We start from the raw sequence: 22975 nt of genomic DNA, 5'->3' as shown, positions 1-22975 counted from the left end.
TTTTTAAGAATAGATTACCAGTTAATTCCTGAAAGTCATTTGGTATGGTTTTACAAATGCAATCAAATGTTTAAAATTTTGCATTTTAAAAACACATTGGTCTCACGTAAATTCTCTCTTTCTTCCTTAGCAAGCAGAGATGAACTCCAGTCCAGAAAAGTTAAATTAGACTATGAAGAAGTTGGTGTGTGTCAGAAAGAGGTCTTCATAACCTGGGATAAGAAGTTGTTAAACTGCAGAGCTAAAATCAGATGTGATATGGAAGATATTCATACTCTTCTTAAAGAAGGTATTTGGGATAATCTCAATAATCTTTTTTTTTTAAAGAAAAGCCTGGGGGATTTTTGTTGTTGTTGTTGTTTGATTTGTGGAGTTCAGATGTTATTTTGTCCTTTTGTTTTGCTTATTAAAAAAAAAGTAATTTGTTTCTTCCTGTAGTTTAGTGACTGTCTCTGAGGAGGTAACACAAACCTTTTCTATTGTTTTTTTTGCTTACTTCCACCAGCTATTTTCAGCTTGGTGGTGGTGTATACCAAGGAGGAAGTGCATGCATTGATACAAATCTTTGATCACTGCCATAAAAATATTAATAATTCAAGTCCTTTAAACTTGACTCATTTCATCATTCGGTCAGAAGTAATTATTTACATATATGTGTATATTTACATGAATGTGTATATATACTTTTATGTATTTATACATGTAGATTTATATTCTGGTTAAGTAATCAATCAGTTTTCTTTCATCCATTCATTTCTTCACTAATTTTGGAGAAGTTCCTTTTATTTAGCCATTATATTGCATTTATTCTTTTATTGCTGCTATGCCATATAAGATGCCTGATATTTAAAAAGTTTAAATTTAAAAATAAAGCTAATAAGTCAATTTTTAGTTGCAATTTCTGTGACTCAGATTAAATATGTTAAAATTAGAATTTCCATGGCCTGCATAAACTGTGGGTGTAAAATAAAAATTCCGAAATACCCAGAGAAATCCTATAATAAATGTTGTTTTAAAAGCCTGTGCTAACGTGTGAGACTGTTGCACAGTTAAATTTAAATTAAGGTAAGATTTATTTTGAAAGCTGCCACATTGACAAGCTTAATATAGTGTTCTTTATCCTTGAAGATAAGGAAATCCTAAAGATTTTCATTGAATCCTTTATTTGGGAGACAGTGTAGTGGTTAACAGAATGTCTGTGAGATACAGATAACACCATTCTTTGGCATGACTTTCAAAGATGTTTTAGGAGTGCTTATCTTTCCATTTCTTTTCTTTTCTTCTTTTTTGAGACAGAGTCTCTCGCTCTGTCGCCGAGACTCAACCTCTGCCTCCCAGGTTCAAACAATTTACCTGCCCCAGCCTCCTGAGTAGCTTAGGACTACAGGCACCCACCACCATGCCCAGCTAATTTTTGTATTTTTAATAGAGACAGGGTTTCACCATATTGGCTAGGCTGATCTCGAACTCCTGACCTTGTGATCCACCTGCCTTGGCCTCCCAAAGTGCTGGGATTGCAGGCATGAGCCACCGCTCCTGGCCGTTCCCATTTCTTATTGGATACAGTTTAAACTTCTTGGCCCTGTGCCCAAGGCCTTTGTATTAGTCAATTTTTATGCTGCTGTTATAGACATCCCCAAGACTGAGTAATTTCTAAAGAAAAAGAGGTTTACACCTTGCCATGTATGTAACTTTGCAACAATCCTGCATGATCTGCACATGTACCCCAGAATCTAAAGTACAATTAAAAAAAAAATAGAGGTTTAATGGATTCACAGTTCCACATGGTTGGGGAGGTCTCAGATTCATGGTGGAAGGCAAAAGGCATGTCTTACATAGAGGCAGACGAGAGAAAATGAGAACCCAGTGAAAGGGGTTTCTCCTTAAAAACCCATCCGATTTCATGAGACTCACTCACTACCACGAGAACAGTATGGGGGGAACTGCCCCTTTGATTCAATTATGTCCCACCAGGTCCCTCCTATAAAACCTGGGAATTATGGGAGCTAAAATTCAAGATGAGATTTGGGTGGGGACCCAGCCAAACCATATCATTCTTCTATAATCTCTCCTTCCACCTCTCTGATCTAATTTTTTGTCTCTCCTTACCTTGTATTGTGTGCTCTGGAGACACTGAACTATAATACTTTGAGTGCTGATCTGCCCTATGCTATTTCTTGCATGGAATGTTCCAGCCCTCTCTACTCTCCATCTTTCTTACCTTTCTACATCCTCATTTCCCATCTCCCTTTCTTTCCATCCCATCCTCTTCTCACTCCTCTTTCCTCCATCCATCTCAGGGCATTCGTGTGGTATTCTGGAGTGACTGCCACCTATGTTCCAAGCCTGGAGCATTCTGTTGTCCCTCAGGTCTCTCAAATACCATTTCCTCAGAACACCAGCCCTGCCACCCCACCAAAATCAATTCATTGTCCTTTATCATTCTCTTTCATAATTATACTTAATCATAGTTTATAATTTAATATTTATGTATGTATTTGTTTAATGTTTTTCTTACCCCACCACTGCACGCCTGGCACCTAAGACAATATCTTGCACTCATTATTTACTGAATGAATGGACAATTGAATGAATGAGATGATTTTCCTGAGAATGGGTTTCTTTATCACTCAACGATGAGGTATCCTGACTGCCTTGCTTTATTCTCTGCTATATACTGGATGCTCAAGAAATGTTTGTTTAACTGGAGTGAAGTTACTTTTTGTACATACATTATTGGATGGATAATAAAACTGCCCACTCAGGTTATCAGTGATTCATTTAATGGGCTGATAGTTACCTTCTAAAAATGTCATTTTCTATGTTGTCATTCATTCATTCATTCATTCAACAAATGTATGAGCAGCAAGATGTATTCTTGGATTTTATCATATGGAGATGAAAATATGCTTGCTATTCTCAAGGACCATTTAAGTAGGGAAAAGAGACATAGAGCTAACTGTAATCTAATATGGCAATGCTGTAGTATGAGTCAAATAGTATGTGAAAAGGGACTGATTACATCTCGATATGTTAGGGAGAGCTTCAACAGAAAAGGTGACACTCAAGCTCATTCTCGAGAGATGAATAGACATGTAATGGGTAGTCAAGTGAGGGAGGTTGAAATTCCGTAAAGGCAATAGTAGGAGCAAAAACTAGAGGAATGAAAATGACCACAAGTGTCTAGTATACAGCAGGGACTGGGAAGTAATGGGACTTAAAAAGGTAGTTTGGAACTCATGAAGGCCTTAGAAATCATGCCAGCGAGCCTTGGTTTCACCTGTCTGACAATAATACTTTCAGCTTGTACGAACTGTGGCATTCAGTCAGAAGAGATTACGGCCATTAAGCCTTTCCTTAACCAGCTGGAGCAAAGGAACCCATTGCAGATTCGATCTGTCCAAACTGAAAACTCGTAGTGAGTAAAATAAAGTTGGCTGCACTGTGCAGAATTGAATTCTGTCTCTCCCAGTGCTTACTTCATGTCCCTTGTCATGAAAAAAACGGTCATAGCATCCTTGAACTGCTGGTGATACATTTTGGTGTTCAAGCATAATAATGTTTCATTACCTGTGCTAATCATTTTTTTCTCAAAGCCCAAATGATGTTCTGGAGCATGTCAGTTATGCCTTATTGTTTACTACTTTTATTACTATTATTATTTGAGACAGAGTCTTATTCTGTCTCCGAGGCTGGAGTGCAATGGTGCAATCTCGGCTCACTGCAACCCCCATACCCCAGATTCAAGTGATTCTCCTGCCTCCGCCTCCCAAGTAGCCAGGATTACATGGCGCATGCCACCATGCCCGCTAATTTTTATATTTTTCATAGAGACAGGGTTTCACCATGTTGGCCAGGCTGGTAAGGAACTCCTATCTCAAGTGATCCGCCCGCCTTGGACTCCCAACGTGCTGAGATTACAGGTGTGAGCCACCACTCCCGGCATATTGTTGCATTTTTAATGCCCACATAAGAATGCTGTTTGATTCTGTATTATAAAGTTACTTGTTGGCAAATATTTAGTGTTGTAAAAAAGGATTAGCATTTGTTGCTATCCTCAAGCCAAATAAAGGGTGAAAATAGGCAGTAACACACTTTGGGATTTCAGGATTTGGCCTCCGAAACCAGACTTCTGGAGTTCTAATTCTAAACTGCTACTTCCTAGCCATGTGAATTTGGGACAATTACTTAATCTCTTTCTGCCTCAGCTTTCTGTCTATAAAGTAGGCCTAATAGTAATTGCCTACCTTATAGTCGAGTCATTTTCTGAGTGCATGTACTTAATAGCTAGGTACCCTCCATAAATGTTATATTAATGCTCAGTCAGCGATAGGTGATGTTACTCTTAAGTCTGTCATTATGGTAAGTGTTGAGTGAGGGTTTTCTTTTGCTAGACATCAGGAGCTATAGGATTAAGCTTGCCAAAATATGCTTCTGTCAATCCTATTGTGTGGTCTTAGGGTGGCGTGCAATGTACAGCTGCCTGTTTACATAGCGAGTCAACTGGGATCTAGCGGCTTCATTCTAGAGACCAAGGGCTTGCTTATTTATCTCCTTGATTGTAGGAGTTCCCAAAAGTCGACGAGGAGAAATTTGGCAGTTCCTGGCTTTACAGTACCGCCTCAGACACAGATTGCCTAACAAGCAGCAGCCTCCCGACATATCCTATAAGGAGCTTTTGAAGCAGCTCACTGCGCAGCAGCACGCGATTCTCGTGGATTTAGGTATGTTTGTCATGTGGATTATAATTTACAAAAGTAAACAGCTGGTCCTTCTGTTGAGTTTTTTTGTTTGTTTTTTTTTTTTGATTTTGTTTGTTCTTGGTGTTGATGAAGAGTACCTGTTGGCATGTACAGAGCCGCTAACTTTGTCCTTCACTGAGGGCAAGTTGGCCTTCTACCTGACTGACGATCCCATAAATGCCTGTCTGTTAAATGAAGTTTTCACCCCAAAACTTTGCCTGTGCAAAGGGAACCATCTTGTATTTAAATTATTATAAAGGTTATATGATAGGGTGCTCTCAGTTACTGCATTTTGAATAACTGACTTTTTAGGGCAGATGGGTGTATCTTAATCAATGCTGGTTTTGAAATAGCCTAGAATAGGTTAAAAGGGGGACCAAAAAATTTAGTGAAGGTGTGCTAGATAGCCCACATTGCTGAAAACACCTTTGTATATCACTTTAAAAAGCACCACAATAAGTTGTGTTGGTGGAAATTATGACCGTACACCTATAGAGTGAGTGAAAAATTAGTTGCCGTAGTAGTGTAGGAATGGGTACTCATGACCTGGGGCAGAATTTCCAGTGACAGATCATAAAGCAGTCTTTTTAAATGCCGAATTTCAAATAACTTATGGAAATAAAAATGCTTTGATTTTTAACAATTTTATTGTCTTTCATTTTTCTCTAGACTAACATACTTTATTATTTTAAAATATCTACATTATTATATTAAATATTATACATTGGCATTTGACCATTTTATTTGTACTTCTAAAAGTTGATATAGCTGAGGTGGCCAGACAACGTTATTTGAGCCCATTTGGAAAAATACAGGATTACCTTATGTGTGGGGTCATCTTATAGCAGGGCATATGAAAAATCACTAGCCAAACTCTAGTTTTACCATTCCTTTTGGGTGACAGATGGCTCTTGTTGGGAAAGGACCCAGCTCAGTTAATTATTTTTTTGAGCCCAGCAGAATTAAAAAGGGATTTTACAGAGAAACTGAAAGCTTGAGTTTTTGTGCTGATTGTGCCACTAATTGTGGTCTTAGACGTGTTACCTTGCTTCTGAGTGTCAATCCTCTCTACTAAGTGGGGACATTGAACAAAGCAATCCCTGTGTTCCCAAGCAAATCTGTGGTTCTCTGACCATAAATTGGTGATACAATCAGGGTTAGTCATGATATCCTATCAAAGAGAGAGAATGAGATCACATTACAGTCAGATATAAATGGAGCTAGAATCAAGTTAATGGATAGAAAGAGTATTTATAGTTTTCTTTAGTAAAATATTTTTAAAATTGCACTTTAGGTTTTGGGGTACATGTGAAGAACATGTAAGATTGTTGCATAAGTACACACATGGCAGTGTGGTTTGCTGCCTTCCTCCCATCACTTATATCTGGCATTTCTCCCCATGTTATCCCTCCCCAACTTCCCACCCCCTGCTGTCCCTCCCCTATCCCCGCCCCCACAGACCCCAGTGTGTGATGCTCCCCTTCCTGTGTCCATGTGTTCTCATTGTTCAACACCCACCTATGAGTGTGAACATGCGGTGTTTGATTTTCTGTTCTTGTGTCAGTTTGCTAAGAATGATGGTTTCCAGGTTCATCCATGTCCCTACAAAGGACCCAAACTCATCGTTTTTGATGGCTGCATAGTATTCCATGGTGTATATGTGCCACATTTTCCTTGTCCAGTCAATCATCGATGGGCATTTGGGTTGGTTCAAAGTCTTTGCTATTGTAAACAGTACCGCAGTGAACATTGGTGTGCATGTGCCCTTATAATAGAACGATTTATAATCCTTTAGATATATACCCAGTAATGGGATGGCTGGGTCAAATGGGATTTCTATTTCTAGGTCCTTGAGGAATCGCCACACTGTCTTCCACAATGGTTGAACTAATTTACACTCCCACCAACAGTGTAAAAGTGTTCCTATTTCTCCACATCCTCTCCAGCATCTGTTGTCTCCAGACTGTTTAATGATCGCCATTCTAACTGGCGTGAGATGGTATCTCAATGTAGTTTTGATTTGCATTTCTCTAATGACCAGTGATGATGAGCATTTTTTCGTATGTTTGTTGGCCTCATATATGTCTTCTTTTGTAAAGTGTCTGTTCATATCCTTCGCCCACTTTTGAATGGGCTTGTTTTTTTCTTGTAAATCTGTTTGACTTCTTTGTAGATTCTGGATTTAAGTGAGAAAGTAAAACCATAATTTAAAAAATTGCTTATTTGGCTCTACCTGTAGTCATCTGTGTTTCTTGGGCATGCAATTGTTATTTTCTTGTATCTTCCTCTTACTGGCTCTGCAGAATTAATCTTACTGGTTCCTGGGGGCGGTGGGGGAATCACTTTTAAGCATATGTGGGAGAAAACATTTTAAAGTCTGGCACTTTTGCAAGTTCTAACTGACATGAGTAATCATTTCACAAGGAAGCTGACATCTCTCTTGATTTTTGTGGAACTAGGAATGTCCCATACCAGTATACACAGCTTGAGTGTGAAGATGGGCTTGTTTCAGTATATAGAACTACCCTTTTAGTGATACAGGACTCACATTGCCAGCTCGAGTGTCTCTGTGGGAATTTTATACCCAAAAGTAAATTTTAGAGGAGAATTTATTTGAAAATGACCCTTATGGTTTCCTTGATATTTTTTGATATTGAAAAGTGGTTTAAATGGCGCATGGAGGTATCTTAAGAGCAGAGAGCAAAAGATATTTGAAAAAGAAATTTTCTTCTGAATGATGGTCTGAATGTAAAGCCAAACAAACCCAAAAAATCTCTCCAGTGTCATATTACAAGACCAGCAGAAACACATCTTTATAGACTACAAAGATTTTCTTTTAAATAATATCTCTTCTAGACTTCTGGTTTCATTTAGAAGGTAGTCTTTATATGAATTTAGAATTTACCTTGCTTTATAGTCAAAATAAATTTTATTTTTCATTTTTTTGGTATCTCTCCTGAGTATGTCATCAGTTTGTAGATTTTTATTTAATTGTGTGTGTGTGTGTGTGTGTGTGTGTGTGTGTGTGTGTGTGCGTGCTAGAAAGAAGTACTGGTTAGCATAAAATATTTCCTCCCATATAATATGTGTGAAGATTTTATGGTAGCCTGACAGGACTGGGGACAAGAGAGAGAGACCTTACATGGCAACTTGAAGCAACTCTCACTGGTTTGGGAAAGAGTGTTGATTTATTCTTGGAGGTCACTGAATTGCGATTTCACTGTGGTCTCCAAGGAATGAGGACATTTCAAAAACTCTTTTTCTTCTTTTCCTCTGCAGGAAGGACATTTCCTACTCACCCTTACTTTTCAGTACAGCTTGGGGCAGGGCAGCTGTCACTGTTTAACCTCCTGAAAGCCTATTCTTTGCTGGACAAAGAAGTGGGTTACTGTCAGGGGATCAGCTTTGTGGCTGGAGTCCTGCTTCTACACATGAGTGAAGAGCAAGCCTTTGAAATGCTGAAATTCCTCATGTATGACCTCGGCTTCCGCAAGCAGTACAGACCTGACATGATGTCGCTGCAGGTGAGGCACTTGTCCTCCCCAAGGAAGGTGTGAGACTATTACCAGAAATCTTGGCCCTCTTCTCAATTATGACAGTTCAGATTTAAAGAAATTTAGACCCAGTGTCTTAGAACTTGGGTAAATATTGGGGCAAGTTTTAATTCACTTAGTGTGGGATTTGCTATGTAAGTAAACTTCTAAGTGTATGAGGCCTGTAGGCAGGAAACCTTTTCCATAAAATTCCTGAAGTGAGTAAATAAGTAATTTAAGGAAGAAAGGAAGGTGATGAGGATCCAATGTATGCCCTAAGTCTATGGGTTACATGGAGAAGGTATCAAGCGATATCAAGCATTCTTTATTCATTTTTCCTCCACTTGTCAATTGAAAAGGCTCATAGATCTTTTGTTTACAATGTGAAAATGTCTTTATCCTTTTACCTCTGAGTGCACAAATAGCAGATATCATGTTATGGTTCCTTGTGAATTTATCATATCTCCTCTCTTTTATCTTCATGTAAGATAGGCCTTTATAGAGGAAAACATGTGAAAGACAATGGTGCTTTTTCAGTCTGCTTGTGTGTGTGTGTGTATGTGTGTGTGTATGTGTGAGTGTGTATGTGTGAGTGTGTGTGTGTATGTGTGAGTGTGTGATGGAGTCCTGCTTTGACACTCAGGCTGGAGTGCTGTGGTGTGATCTCAACTCACCGCAATCTCCTCCTCCCAGGTTAAAGCGATTCTCCTGCCTCAGCCTCCTGAGTAGCTGGGATTACTAGCAGGTGCCACCATGCCTGGCTAATTTTTTTTTGTATTTCTAGTAGAGACGGGCTTTCACCATGTTGGGCAGGCAGGTCTTAAACTGCTGACCTCAGGTGATCTGCACACCTCAGCCTCCCAGAGTGTTGGGATTATAGCCGTGAGCCATTGAGTCTGTTCTTAGCAGGCTCTGAAGTAGCACCATTAAGATTTTTCAGTTATTTTGAGTGGGGTATTAACTGCCACTGCTGTCTTTAGCTTACTTCAGACTCCCTGTTTATACACTTTGCTCTCCTAGTTTATCACTTCACTAAGTGGGTTGGTTGCTAATAAGTAGTTAAAATTTTGTCTATAGATATTTATCTCAAACAATCACTGCCTGGCAATTTAAAGTTTTCAGTGGTTACAAATGTAAAACTATAAAAGAAGACTTTAAAGAGGATTTTCAGGTTTTTCCTCCCTTGAAATGAAATATGCATGACTCCCAGTTCATCATATTATGCTTTAGATAAGAAGTAATACTTTGAAGACACTTTTAAAATATAGTGTTTTTCCTGGTTCCCAGAGATGAGTTTTGGCTTTAATTTAATCTCAATTGCCAATACATAACAAAAAATAATTGTGTTTTTACTCTGAGCATTATAGTAACTGATATTTTTTGAGAGTGTGAATGGAGTTAAAGACTTCCTTTTTTCTTTACTTTCTCACGGTAACATTTTGGCTGGGTAGATAGGACTTTGCTATCAACATTAGGTTTTCTGGTGTGAGTTCGTATGATTTGATTCCTTGTTGATGACTATTCATAGGCTTAACAAGTCAAATAATGTGGAAGGTTTTTTAAAAATTTCTAAACAGTTTATTTGTATCTTTTGTTTTGTTTTGTTTTGTTTTTTGAGACAGTATCTTGCTCTGTCGCCCAGGCTAGAGTGGTGGCATGATCTTGGCTCACTGCAACCTCCGCTTCCTGGGTTCAAGCGATTCTCCTGCCTCAGCCTCCTGAGTAGCTGGGATTACAGGCATGCACCACCATGCCCTGCTAATTTTTTGTATTTTTAGTGGAGATGGGATTTTACTATGTTGGCCAGGCTTGTCTCAAACTCCTGATCCACCCACCTCAGTCTCCCAAAGAGATGGGATTATAGGTGTGAGCCACCGCACCCAGCCACCTGTATCTCAATATCAGATAGGAATCGATGCCCTTGTAAGGAATTAAGTAATTCAGATTTTCAGAAATAACAATTTGGTAGCTATTATTAGAATTTCCAAGATACAGGGAAGTACCTATGAGTAGTGTTTAATTTGGGTCCATAGGTAAAAAGATATAGGTATCAGTTTAAAAATACAAAGAGTTTTCAGCTTAAAAATTCTTCATCAATTTGACATTACAAAAATTCATGTAAATGGGATTTATACATTTATTTAATATGGCCTGTAAGGGCCAAGAAATATTTTATGTCTATAATTTTGAAGATGCAGGTGTTTAAAAATCTTTGGTGACAGCATTGCTGTAGGCCACAGTATTGGGGACTTTATTCTGGGAAAATGGGTCCTTTTGCTTTTTAAAGTGAAATATAACACTTTTCCAACATCTGGAGCAGGAGATAGTGTCTGGGCCTAGCCAGCAGGATGTTTGGAAGTGTGCTGAAATGCCTCTTGCAGTGGCCTTGGACTCACTCTGTAAGATTTCTGATTTCTTGCTTCTCTGTTGGTGGCTCAGGTACTCCAGGCTCTCTGCTTCAGTTACCTTATCTGTAAAATGTGGGGGTTGAGGTCTTTTTCAACTTTAAATATCTATATCTCATCACATTTGTGTCTGCTGCTTTCCATGTTAAAGGCGTTATGTCTCTTCCTCTGAATCCCTTTTCTTCATCTCCTCTCTGCTACCCTTGTCTCTCTCTCTGCTTCTTTCCTCCTCCAGTTACGGCTCTTTAATCTGAAGGTTTGCCTCGGTATCTATAAGGTAGAATTGAAGAATTATTTGTTCTTAGCAAATAGAATTTTATCATTAAAGCTTTCTTTCAAGGAAACCTGAATTGTGTTCTTATTTGCCCAAATATCTCTTGATGGAAGAAACCCTCTTAACCCCCAGTTGAGAATGTAGGGCAGGGGGAGAGGGAATAGGATTCTCTTTAAAAAAATTAAATGTTGAAGTATTGCTTCTTTGTATAATCGCAAGTGAACAGGAACAGTGTGTTTTTGATGATGTGCTTTCTTTTTATGCTGCCAATTAGACACTTTTGATTTTTGTGCTTACCAAAATACTGATTATTCTTCTGACAGATGCTCAGAATTTCTGGTTTCTACAATGTAAATGGTCTAAAGGAAATGCATGATTTTTTTTTTCAACATGACTTGTTGAGATAATCTCATTTAATAAAAAAAAAAAAAAAAAAAAAAAAAAAAAAAAACAACCTTTCTGTATGCCTCCAGCTAAGCTTCTTATTTCATAGCTATGACTTCCTGTGGCTCTTTAATTCCCTTTTATTTACAGTTTGTGTGGAAACTGAGTTTCCAAAGATATTATTGTGGATAAGGGTTGAACAAACAATTTTTTGTATTTATGTATAGTTCTTGATTTTTTTCTAAAGGATTCTGTTGATTTTTAGTTCTATGTTCTAGAAATAATTGTTGAATTCACAACATAATTGTTTATTTTTATATATTGTCATAGAGCTACTTAAGAGTGATGTTTTAATGATTTCTTCTAGTGAAAGAAGTTCTGCTAGATTTAATAAAAATGTAATAAAACACTTTATACATTTTCACACCAAAACACCAAGCTTATGTAACTGATCAGGGAACCACCACTTATCTGTTAACTGTGTGGATAAAAATTTAATTAAAACACAATTCAGGAATTTGTTTGTTACTACTCCTTTTTCTTTAGTATTATAGATGTAAGAGTTTGAAAGTTCCTGGATGCTGTCTTTATAATTTTTTTTTAAATGCAGTAATCAACTCAATTGCCAAATGAAATAATTTTTTCTTTTAGTTCTAGAAACATTCAGAAACAACTGCACTTTTTGCTTTAATCCTATTTGTCATGAGAAATATGCTGCTGGAATCACTTGAATATTAGAAATAAAATCTCAAGCTTCTGGCCCTGTAACATTTTAAGCTTTAATTCTGTCCTTATAGTGCAGATTGTCTGGAGAGCCAGAACTCTTTCATAAATCACATGCTGGTCCCAGCAAATAGAAATAAGCTTCTGCACTGAACATAGTAGATTCTTTAGAATGGAGGCTCTTCCGGAATTAGTCTGAAATTAGAAGGGATCTTATATGAGGTTCCTGAGCCAGGACAGTTCTCATTAAATTCCAAAAGCAATGCCACAGAAGAAAAATCAATTTATCTCTATATATGTGATACTCAAACACACACGATAAAGAAACTTGCTCAGTCTTCTCAGATGGACGTTCAGTGACTTACTTTATGACTTCAGTTAAGTGAACTTGGATTTTAATATCAACTTTAAAATCATAAAAATAAAGTAATACTACTTATATTTATATATGTGAATTTGTTATTAAATAGTAGAATAATAAAATCCATGTATTTGATGCACATGCAAATAAATGCATAATATTTTATTTTTTCTTCTCCAAATTAACTTTAGATTCAAATGTACCAGCTGTCCCGGCTCCTTCATGACTATCACAGAGATCTCTACAATCACCTTGAAGAAAATGAAATCAGCCCCAGTCTTTATGCTGCCCCCTGGTTCCTCACATTGTTTGCCTCTCAGTTTTCATTAGGATTTGTAGCCAGAGTTTTTGGTAAGAGATATCTGTAATTAAATGAACAGTGTTATCTATTCTAAGAACTATATTTTTACTTCTAGCCGTATAGTACCCCTATTGTTTTCTCATTGCGTTACACAGAATAGCAAATTGCTGGTGGAATTTAATAAACGTGCCTGGCTCTATTCTGATAGTAATTTAAAACCATACTTGTCTTACATAAAATTGAAATTAAAAGGGAAAGAGGAAATAGGCTCCTGTATTTGAGCAAGTTGTAATGGAGCTCTTATTTTCATTTATGCCTAAAATTCAGAGGGTATACTTCTAAAATCTGGGCTAGGGACAGACTGTATAATTTTCCAGATTTTTATATACATCTTTCTACCCCCATTATTGTCTTCATCTTGCATTCAAAACACAAAGAAATATGTTCTTGAACTGGGTCAGTGGAAGCACCTGTATCAGCATTGTTTCTAATGGCATTTCTCAGTCTGATTTTTTTGTTGTTAACGGGTTAACTTTACTTCCTGTTTCATTGCTTATGTAACTCTTCTTTCACACTGATGCAGTGCTTGGGAACAGTCTCTAAGACTGGTGGCTCAGGGAAAACACTAAGTAGAGTCAGTAGAGCCCAGGGCAAGTTAGCAACTGGCTGTTCTAATCACAGTGTTTGGCATTGGGAATAAAAAGAGAGTGCAACATGGTTTATGTTCCCTTTGGAGGCCCTTAAATCTATTCATAAGTCTTTGTATGTGTCTATTATTTAAAAAGCAAAAAGTAAAACAAGAACAACAACCAACTATTCATCAGAGGTTGGTTCTAATGATGTCATTTAGGACCTCAATAGCCTTAGAAAGGGCTCCTTTAATTTTTGTGTTCTGTTCATCTATTTAGTAGCCATGGTCAAAGCAGTCAGTATCCACTCACAACTGCACTTCTGCTCCATTGGAGCTTTTTGTCAAATTGTGAGTATTGGCTCAATTGAAGGTCACTGCCAGTGTTTGAAAAAGTGAAACAGAAGAGCATACGGTGAAGATATTAGGGAATATTACAAATAGTAAGGAAATATGTTGTTGGGAGGAACTTGTTTTGAGGATATATGTGTAATATGTGTATGTACCATATTACAGCATACAGTATCTTTCTTACTGAGGGCTGTGGTTGAAAGTTGAACACTGCATTAGCGGTACTACAATTTATAAAGTGTAGCGGAAAAGTAAAGTTAAAATGCACTGAATCAAATGTTCACCACATTGTTTGTTTGTTTGTTTGTTTATTGAAGATACGCTATTGCTTTTCTACACTGACATTTTCTCTGGAGCTTGGGTTCCTGTTAATGGGTCTTCTATAAATCCTTTTGTTTATGTGTTTTTCTTCTAGAGAATAGTCTATCAAATCAAAATGTTTCAGGGCATCTCTCTTTGACTTACCCTTGGAAGCTTGATATCAAGAGTTCAAGAGACAAATGTCCTCAGTATCAGTTTTTTGTTATGAGACTACAAATGATGCTGTTGGCTGTACAATAGCTGTTCACCTCTCTTGTTTGAATTTATAAAAGAATAGAGACTGGCAGAAAATGGAAAGATGCATGGACAAGAAGTATTACTATGTTTGAAATAAAGATTTATGGTTCCCTCTTCATTAAGGACTCCCTGTTGTATATTATTGATTAAAGAATGACATAGATTGAGAGAAACTTTCAAACAAAAGTACTTGATACTTTTCTTTCTTTCTTTTCTTTCTTTCTTTCCTTCCTTCCTTCCTTCCTTCCTTCCTTCCTTCCTTCCTTCCTTCCTTCCTTCCTTCCTTCCTTCCTTCCTTCCTTCTTTCCTTCCTTCCTTCCTTCCTTTCTTTCTTTCCTTTTCTTTCCTTTCTTTCCTTCCTTTCTCCTTCCCAGTCTTGCTTTGTTGCCCGGACTGGAGTACAGCAGCATGATATCAGTTTACTGCAACCCCTGCCTCCTGGGTTCATGCGATTCTCCTGGGTTCAAGCGATTCTCCTGCCTTAACCTGTAGCTAAGACTACAGGCACGTGCCACCACACCCGGCTAATTTTTGACTTTTTTGTAGAGACGGGGTTTCATCATGTTGACCAGGCTGATCTCGAACACCTGGCCTTAAGCGATCCACCTGCCTCAGCCTCCCAAAGTATTGGGATTATAGGCATGAGCCACCACGCCCAGCCTAGTACTTGATACTTTTGAAAAGTATTGCATGTTTGTATTTGTAAGAAAGCAGGGCTTAGAGTTAGGGTAGCTCCTATTTTTCTCTTCTGATTGAGGTTATATGTTTGTTGTTATTTGTTTTAATTTTTCTTTTAAGGCATCTTTTTTTTTTTTTTTTGAGACGGAGTTTTCGCTCTTGTTACCCAGGCTGGAGTGCAATGGCGCGATCTCAGCTCACCGCAACCTCCGTCTCCTGGGTTCAGGCAATTCTCCTGCCTCAGCCTCCTGGGTAGCTGGGATTACAGGCACGCGCCACCATGCCCAGCCAATTTTTTTTGTATTTTTAGTAGAGACGGGGTTTCACCATATTGACCAGGATGGTCTCGATCTCTTGACCTCGTGATCCACCCGCCTCGGCCTCCCAAAGTGCTGGGATTACAGGCTTGAGCCACCGCGCCCGGCCATCTTTTTTTTTTAAATTTCCTGGTATGGTATAGATTTAATTACATAGCTGGTTCATTTACTTTTTATTATGGTAATGAGAGATGGAATAGTACTAATTTGTTATGTAAATTTGTTTTGTATTCCTGTTGTGAAGAAAAATCTAAATATCAGTTGAATAACTGATAACTGTCCTCGAGGTTTACTTTGTCGCCATTAAATTTGGCATTAAAAATTACAGATAGTACATGGACATAGGTATATACTTTGTCTTTTTTTACTCTGGCTTTATCTGAGATTCTTAAGAGGAATATTAAAACATCTGCTTATATGTTTAGTTATATTACCTTTTTATTTTTAAAAAAGCTAGATGCTTTTGACTAGTTTTCTTTTGCAAACTACATAAAACAAGTAAACAAAACCTTTAGCACAAATAGCATGCTTTTCACAAGAGTGGATGCATAATTTTGATCATGAAAATTATATCTCTTCTTTTAGATATTATTTTTCTTCAGGGAACTGAAGTTATATTTAAGGTTGCACTCAGCCTGCTGAGCAGCCAAGAGACACTTATAATGGAATGTGAAAGCTTTGAAAATATTGTTGAGTTTCTTAAAAGCACGCTACCTGATATGAATACCTCTGAAATGGAAAAAATTATTACCCAGGTATGATTTAAATGCTAATATTATTATAGCATTTTTTTTTACTGAATGTATATTAAATGCTTTAGCATAAAAATGTAGCTTTGCTTGACAGGTACAGTTTTTTAAAGCTTTTTTAAAAACTTTGATCAGATACATTTTATGGAGAAAGGAGTCTATTGTAAAGTTTCTACATTGTGACATTGTCTATCTGGCTATGCACAGGAAATATGGTTTAGTGTGATGTAATGAGTTTTTCAGGAATCCTTTCAATATAAACCAATGCTAAAACTGAAGATAGAACTGACAGAGTGAGGAAGGCCTGAAAATAAAATGAAATCCACTTGCCTTTGTTATATTGATAATTATGTTGTAATTAACATACACAAAGAGGACATGTAGCAAGAGTACAGGCTTTGGAATTAGAAGGTATTGGGTTTGGATCTACTTCTAGCTCTTTAATTGGTTGTTTGGCTTGCACACATCAGGCTAGTCATCTAAACCCTACTTGTCTGAATGGGACAGTACTGGACAAGTTCCAGAATGGGACGACACTGATCTGGGAGGTTTTATGAAGCTTAAGTGAGGAGACTTGATGTATCAGTCTTTGTCCCTACAGGAAACATTCTCCCTCTGATGGTTCAAATGAAGGAACCATTTATAAAGGTGTGGGTAGGCTTAAGGGAATCCAACACAGACGTCCAGGTGCCCAGGAACTAGTAGCATAGGGAAACTGTTCAAACCCCTGGTGCAGAGGGGCTAAGTGGAGGACATAATAGTGTTACTAGGCCCAGGGAGAGCCGGAACTCTGGACAAGTGTTCTGTGCTGGTTGTTGTGGTCTTGTTGAACTAGACAGGGAAGGACCAGAAAAGAAATATCCAACCCTTTTCTCCTGCCCCTTCTGATCTTGTGCTGGCATCTTCTATTCACCAAACTGAACCAGAAGCCAGCCAGAAAGAAAGTGTGGGGAATTGTCTGTCTCCTAGGGTACAATAGAATGGATGAGGGCAGAGAATGGATCTGAGAAGCAAATTGAGAGTAATTTGCACACCAGTATACAGCTGCCACTCACCTGGTCCTTGTGAAGAGTTAGGGACTCTTCATAAGGACCAGGTGAGTGGTAGTTGTATATTGCTGCTGTTCAGATGCAGGGGACAAGCTTAAGAGCAGACTGATAGCTTGACAGTTATGCTTTATGAGCATTGATAAAGTTTACCCACTTTCGTGAAGGCACTTTTGATGGCAGAAAGACGATAGGGTTTAGAGAAAGGGAGTTTGGAGCCTTGTTCTGGTGCCCTGCACTTACTAGCTGTTGGGTAAGAATACGGGCTTGTATTAGAAGATGCTGGGTTTGCATCTACTTCTAGCTCTTAAATTGGTTGTTTGGCTTGCACACATCAGCCTAATTGTCTAAATTCTAGTTGTCCAGAACAGGATAGTACTGGATGAGTTCCAGAATGGGACAATACTGATCTGAAAGGTTTGAGCAAGTTACAGCTTCTCTAGGTCTCAGCCTCTTCCTCTACAAAATGGGAAGAACAAAAATAGATTCTGTTATAGTTTTATATTATTTTAGGAGCAAATATAACCAATATATTCAAGTATTTTATATCCTGTAATTCTTACTATAATATGAACTCTTATTATATTAATTCATATAAAATTTTCTATTACATGGAGTCTAAATCATAAATATCTATTAATAGTTTGTGTTTGTTAAAAATGCTCTATAAGCTGAAAAGTATAGCTTTTACTTATATATTTACTTGTTTATTAATTTTTCAGAAATAGCTTTCTTGATTGGAAAGGAATCAGATATTATGCTTTTAGATATTTGAAGTCAGATATCACCTCCCTGCTGAAATTAATGAGGAAATCACCTGGCTTTACAAATTGCTGTTAGGATTAATGAGTAGAATTTATAGGCAGGTCAATTTGAACTTGATATTAGAGATAATTTTCTAACAATTAGAGTTGATTACTGTGGAATGAAATGCTGATATTAAGGGAGACTTTGAACTTTACGGATACTGGAAAAAATACAAATAATGCAGAAAACACAAAGAAGAAAATAAAAGTAACTACAAATCTCGACATCTAGAGATAACCTTTGAAACTTTCTATTACAGGTTTCTTTGCTTATATATACATATAAAAATGTATACAGTTATACATAAATGAAATCATACTCTATATGCTATTGTGGAACCTCATTTATAATTTTAAAAAATACAGGGTATTAGATTTTTTCCAATACATATAAATCCATATTATCATTTTTAATGGTTGTGTAATAATCCATTGTATCCCTTCCCACTAGGTAAGGAAAAGATGATGGTTATTTGAGGATGACCAGTTAGTCTGGAAATTCTCTTACTAAAATTCAAATGTTTTAGTATCTCTAGTAGTAATTAGCAAAGTCAGGTTTTTGCGGTTTCTTTTCTCTTTTCAGTGTTGGTGTAGACACCATTGCTTGTTCAATGTAGTCATCAGGCTGCTGTCTCTCCTTTCCCTAGGAAGTTTGTAGTAACTGTCCTCTAGCTTCAAAGCAAACTATCTTCCTATTTAGCAGTGATATGGGAGAGCAGTAACAGCCCTAATTAAACCTTACCACCCTGGACAGTGCTCATGATGTGCAATTTTGAGGATTCTCTGTGTGGTACAATATGTAAATGATGCTTAAGAGGCTTATCGGGAATAGCAAATGGATGAAAAGTTTTATTAAGATCTTTCTGCTCCGTTGGCAGATAAATTAGAAATGCTTTTGGTTTCTCTATTACAGTAATACCCTATGCAATTTTGCTTACTGATCAGCAGAGATTATCTCTGACATAATAATTACTCAATAACTAATGTTGTTTACCTACTATACTACATTTTGGGAGACAGTTACTAGATTATGAATATGTTGGCTGCAAAATACTCTTGGATGTTAATTTATTCTAGTGACTTGGCTTCATGAGAATGTTTCAATTGTATAGAAATAATCTGTTCTGTTTTTAAAGAAAAAATTTATTCTTTCACAGAAAGAGCTATCTGTTTTTATGTTAACAGTGTAAGCTATATCTAATTTATTCTTGTATTGACAGTCACACCTGTTTTTTTTTCCTTTTTTATGCTTTAATGTTCTTCATTAATAAGTATTTGGAAATATACATGAAATATATCAAGATCAGACACAAGCTGTATCTTGTTACTACATACCAAAGGCTAGCATAACCCATGATGCTTTCATGGCAGGTTTTTGAGATGGATATTTCTAAGCAGTTGCATGCCTATGAGGTGGAGTATCATGTGCTACAGGATGAGCTTCAGGAATCTTCATATGCCTGTGAGGATAGTGAACCTTTGGAGAAGCTGGAGAGGGCCAATAGCCAACTGAAAAGACAAAACATGGACCTCCTAGAGAAATTACAGGTAACGAAATGAAGATTTGAGCAAAGAAGTTCTTTAATACCTCCTGCATACACAGAACTACCTCAGGAATGTTAGGATGTGTATGGAATGAACCATTGCTGACCAAGAGCCCATGTAGCAGACTGTCCAAGTGCTTTGGGGTTGCAGTTGACATGTTAAGTTAAACATTACTTGGGAAAAAATGCACCCTCACAAAATAGCTAAATGGCAGTTCAAAGTGGAATCTTTTTAAATACTTACTGCATGTTATACACATTCAGTTAAGTTCAAAGGAAGAAGAATTGAATGTAGGAAACTTTTTGAGCTGGAATCTGGAGGTTTGGTGGAAGAAATGGGTGAGGATGGTCTTCAGTCAGGCTGGTTAGGAGGGTGCATGAATAAGGAGGACATGGCAGAGCAGCAGAGTTCCTGGCGTCAGTTTAAGATAGATGTTGGGGGCCGGGCGCCGTGGCTCACACCTGTAATCCCAGCACTGTGGGAGGCCGAGGCGGGTGGATCACGAGGTCAAGAGATCGAGACCATCCTGGTCAACATGGTGAAACCCCGGCTCTACTAAAAATACAAAAAATTAGCTGGGCATGGTGGCGCGTGCCTGTAATCCCAGCGACTCAGGAGGCTGGGGCAGGAGAATTGCCTGAACCCGGGAGGCGGAGGTTGCGGTGAGCCGAGATCGCGCCATTGCACTCCAGCCTGGGTAACAAGAGCGAAACTCCGTCTCAAAAAAAAAAAAAAGATAGATGTTGGGGAAAGGTAGGGTAAACATGATGGAGGCAGAATTGTAAGTGACTTTCGGTGTCAAGCCAAAGAACATGGCTTTAATCCTGTCAAGAGGGAAATCTCTCAAAGTTTTTGAGCCATGCTGCAGAAAGATCAATCTAGGAACCTTGACAAGGACAGGGAGAGAAGGTAAGGAGGCCTGCTAGAAGTCATTTGTGAACATCTATTGGGGATGATGACAGTTGTCTAGACTAAAATGGAAATTGAAAGAGAGGGAGACGTGTCTAGGTAAATTGAATGATCATTAATATCACATGTAATATTAATACATCATTCCTGTGTAATATTAATACATCATTCCTGCCATCAGGGAGTTGACAATTATTTGAGAATATAAAATATTACATGTCTATCTCTAAGCACACACTTATACATGCAATAAGCAATTTCTGACAAAGTAATATTCTGTATTTGCCACCTGTATGGTGTGTGCTGTGTGGCCATGCCCTGATGCCCTCAGGGGCGGGGCTTAAGAGTGATCATGGGTGGGAGGCTAGCAGGTGATCCTCCTGAAGTCATCAGGGGAGATGACTCCGGAGTTTAAGTGCCCGATGGCTTCTTGGTTTCCACTTAACCCCTCCTCTCCATTTCCCCAACACTGCACCTGGCTACCAACTAGAACACACTAAAACTCTGCTTCTGTATGGTGAGTCACCTGTCAAGGCCACTCAGCAGAGACAGGTTAGAAATGAGGGTTCTCTAAAGTAGTTGCTCCCTAAGAATTGGAACACTAAACTTCCTTCACTTTGTCTTACATTGGCTCTGGGTCATAGAAAATTTTGATCTTTTTTTCCTATTCACAAAAGGGCAACATCGTCTATTTTCAAAAACAAAAATAAATGGTTGGTAGATTGTCCATTTTTAGTTGGAGATTTCAATGGTGATTATTTGCCCTGATGAGGGAAGGTGGGATTGCACCTGTTTTATAATGATTCTTCTGAACTGTTGTAGACTTTTTGATTGGCAGTTCAGGGCAGTCATCATCAATTACTTTCATCATCAATTACTCGGCCACCCCTTACATCTACAAAAACTGATGAAAGCCCAAGTGTGTGTTTGGAAAATGCCGTATTCCAGGCAGAGAAGGAAAACCTCTTTTAGCACTGCAGGATAGTGTCAGCAATCTCCTGTTTCTCCTTCAGCCAGGCCAAAGCCCACTCACCCAGGGGAACACCAGTGGGTGTAGAATAAGGACTCCTACTGTGGGTGAGGGGGTTGATTTAGTATTGAATTACTAGTGTATTCAGTGAGAGGAGATGAATCATGATAGTTCCATAGTTACATCTTTGTGAAACCTAATAAATCATCGTTCCATGTGGGTTTTCAGAGTATTCGCTTCACATAATATTTTATTAGGTAATGTGAAATTAATATGTGTAAGGACTGGGTACTATTATAATGAACTAGACTTAAAATTTTTGATTTGGAGGATTTTTTTTTTCTGCAAACAGGTAGCTCATGCTAAAATCCAAACCTTGGAATCAAACCTGGAAAATCTTTTGACAAGAGAGACCAAAATGAAGTCTTTAATCCGGACCCTGGAACAAGAAAAAATGGCTTATCAAAAGACAGTGGAGCAACTCCGGAAGCTGCTGCCCGCAGATGCTCTCGCCAATTGTGAACTGTTGCTGAGAGACCTAAACTGCAACCCTAACAACAAAGCCAAGATGGGAAATAAGCCATAATGGCAGAGGCACAGCCTCAGCAGAAAGTGCTCCTTAGAATACTACAGAAAGGAAGAGCCTGCATGCTGCTGGCCAGAGGCTGGACCCTGAAGGTGATGGAACCACCTAACACTGGTGCTGAGCTTCTAGTGGCAGCAGGTGGGCCTCGTGCTCCTCAGAGCATGCCAGTCCTAAGCCATTGGACATACGTGGACTGGTTTTTGTTGTTGTTACTATGTACATATATATATATATATATATATATATATATATATATATATATATATATAATGAACATAGTTCATGCTTTCAGATAAAATGAGTAGATGTATATTCAGAGTAATTTTTTTAGTCAGAACTTCATGAAATCCACGCCAAAGGGAAGGTAAACTGAAATTTCCCTTGGACACATATGAAATCTTTTTGTCTTTATAGTGAAACAAAGCCAGAGCATCTTTGTATATTGAAATATACTTGAAAAAAATGAATGTATTTTTTTCTCCAAAGAACAGCATGTTTCACTCAGTGGTGGAAAGGTGGAAACATTTATGTCACTTTATGTGTATCTGTCTTAATATCTACTGACATTGTCTATATGAGGAAAATGACTGATTAGTAGTCATGCTCCTTTGTGTTTTTCGGGAAGGTAGGGGCATTTCTCCCTGCCTGCTTTGTGCCAACGAGCATGCTGCATTTACATGCATTGTCAGTCTGGTTAGGCATTACTTTAAACATACATAAAGAAAGTAGGACATTGTAGCTGAGTCTACCCAGCTCAAGGTAAAGGAGAATGTTGCTAATTTTGTAGCAAACCAGACCAGCATTATTACTCAAACTAAAAATATCACACCTGAAAAATTTAATTTAGGACTTAAAATGTCTAGATTAGCTTTCTGCCTTTTTATTTAAATAACTCATTCAGATGTGAATGAATTCCTCTGTACTTGGTACCACAGTCATCAAATAACAAGGATTTGCCATTTTCCCACCAAATTGTGAGTGCTCTTAGTTTAGGTCTCTCTACCTTAAGTTCAGTATAAGGAAATGTAATTATGATTGGGTTTTTCCAAAGATGACAAGCTGTGTTGAAATACTTTTTTTTTTTTTTTTGGCCAACTGACAGAATCTAA

General features: G+C 37.9%; 1 protein-coding gene across 10 annotated transcripts in view; it reads left to right on the top strand.

Moving 5' to 3' along the window:
- Window positions 1-22103, top strand: part of TBC1D4 (TBC1 domain family member 4) — a 177461-nt gene extending 155358 nt beyond the window's left edge. For 7 of the 10 annotated variants that reach the window (XM_032277361.1, XM_032277362.1, XM_032277359.1 and 4 more), the window contains 7 exons: window positions 129-289; window positions 4566-4724; window positions 8022-8266; window positions 12614-12773; window positions 15841-16010; window positions 19228-19404; window positions 21633-22103. In XM_032277361.1, the coding sequence (XP_032133252.1) occupies window positions 129-289; window positions 4566-4724; window positions 8022-8266; window positions 12614-12773; window positions 15841-16010; window positions 19228-19404; window positions 21633-21866 (1306 nt within the window). In that variant the 3' untranslated portion in view covers window positions 21867-22103. The remainder of the gene's footprint in view (window positions 1-128; window positions 290-4565; window positions 4725-8021; window positions 8267-12613; window positions 12774-15840; window positions 16011-19227; window positions 19405-21632) is intronic. The other 3 variants (XM_032277363.1, XM_032277360.1, XM_032277357.1) reach the window with 1 other exon arrangement.
- The last annotated feature ends 872 nt before the right edge of the window (window positions 22104-22975 follow it).

This window comes from Sapajus apella, unplaced genomic scaffold (genome assembly GCF_009761245.1).
Source record: "Sapajus apella isolate SASKATOON/1434 unplaced genomic scaffold, GSC_monkey_1.0 scaffold9, whole genome shotgun sequence".
Lineage (NCBI taxonomy): Eukaryota > Metazoa > Chordata > Mammalia > Primates > Cebidae > Sapajus > Sapajus apella.
The sequence above is the reverse complement of the archived record's forward strand: the minus strand, read 5'-3'. Positions and strand labels throughout refer to the sequence as shown.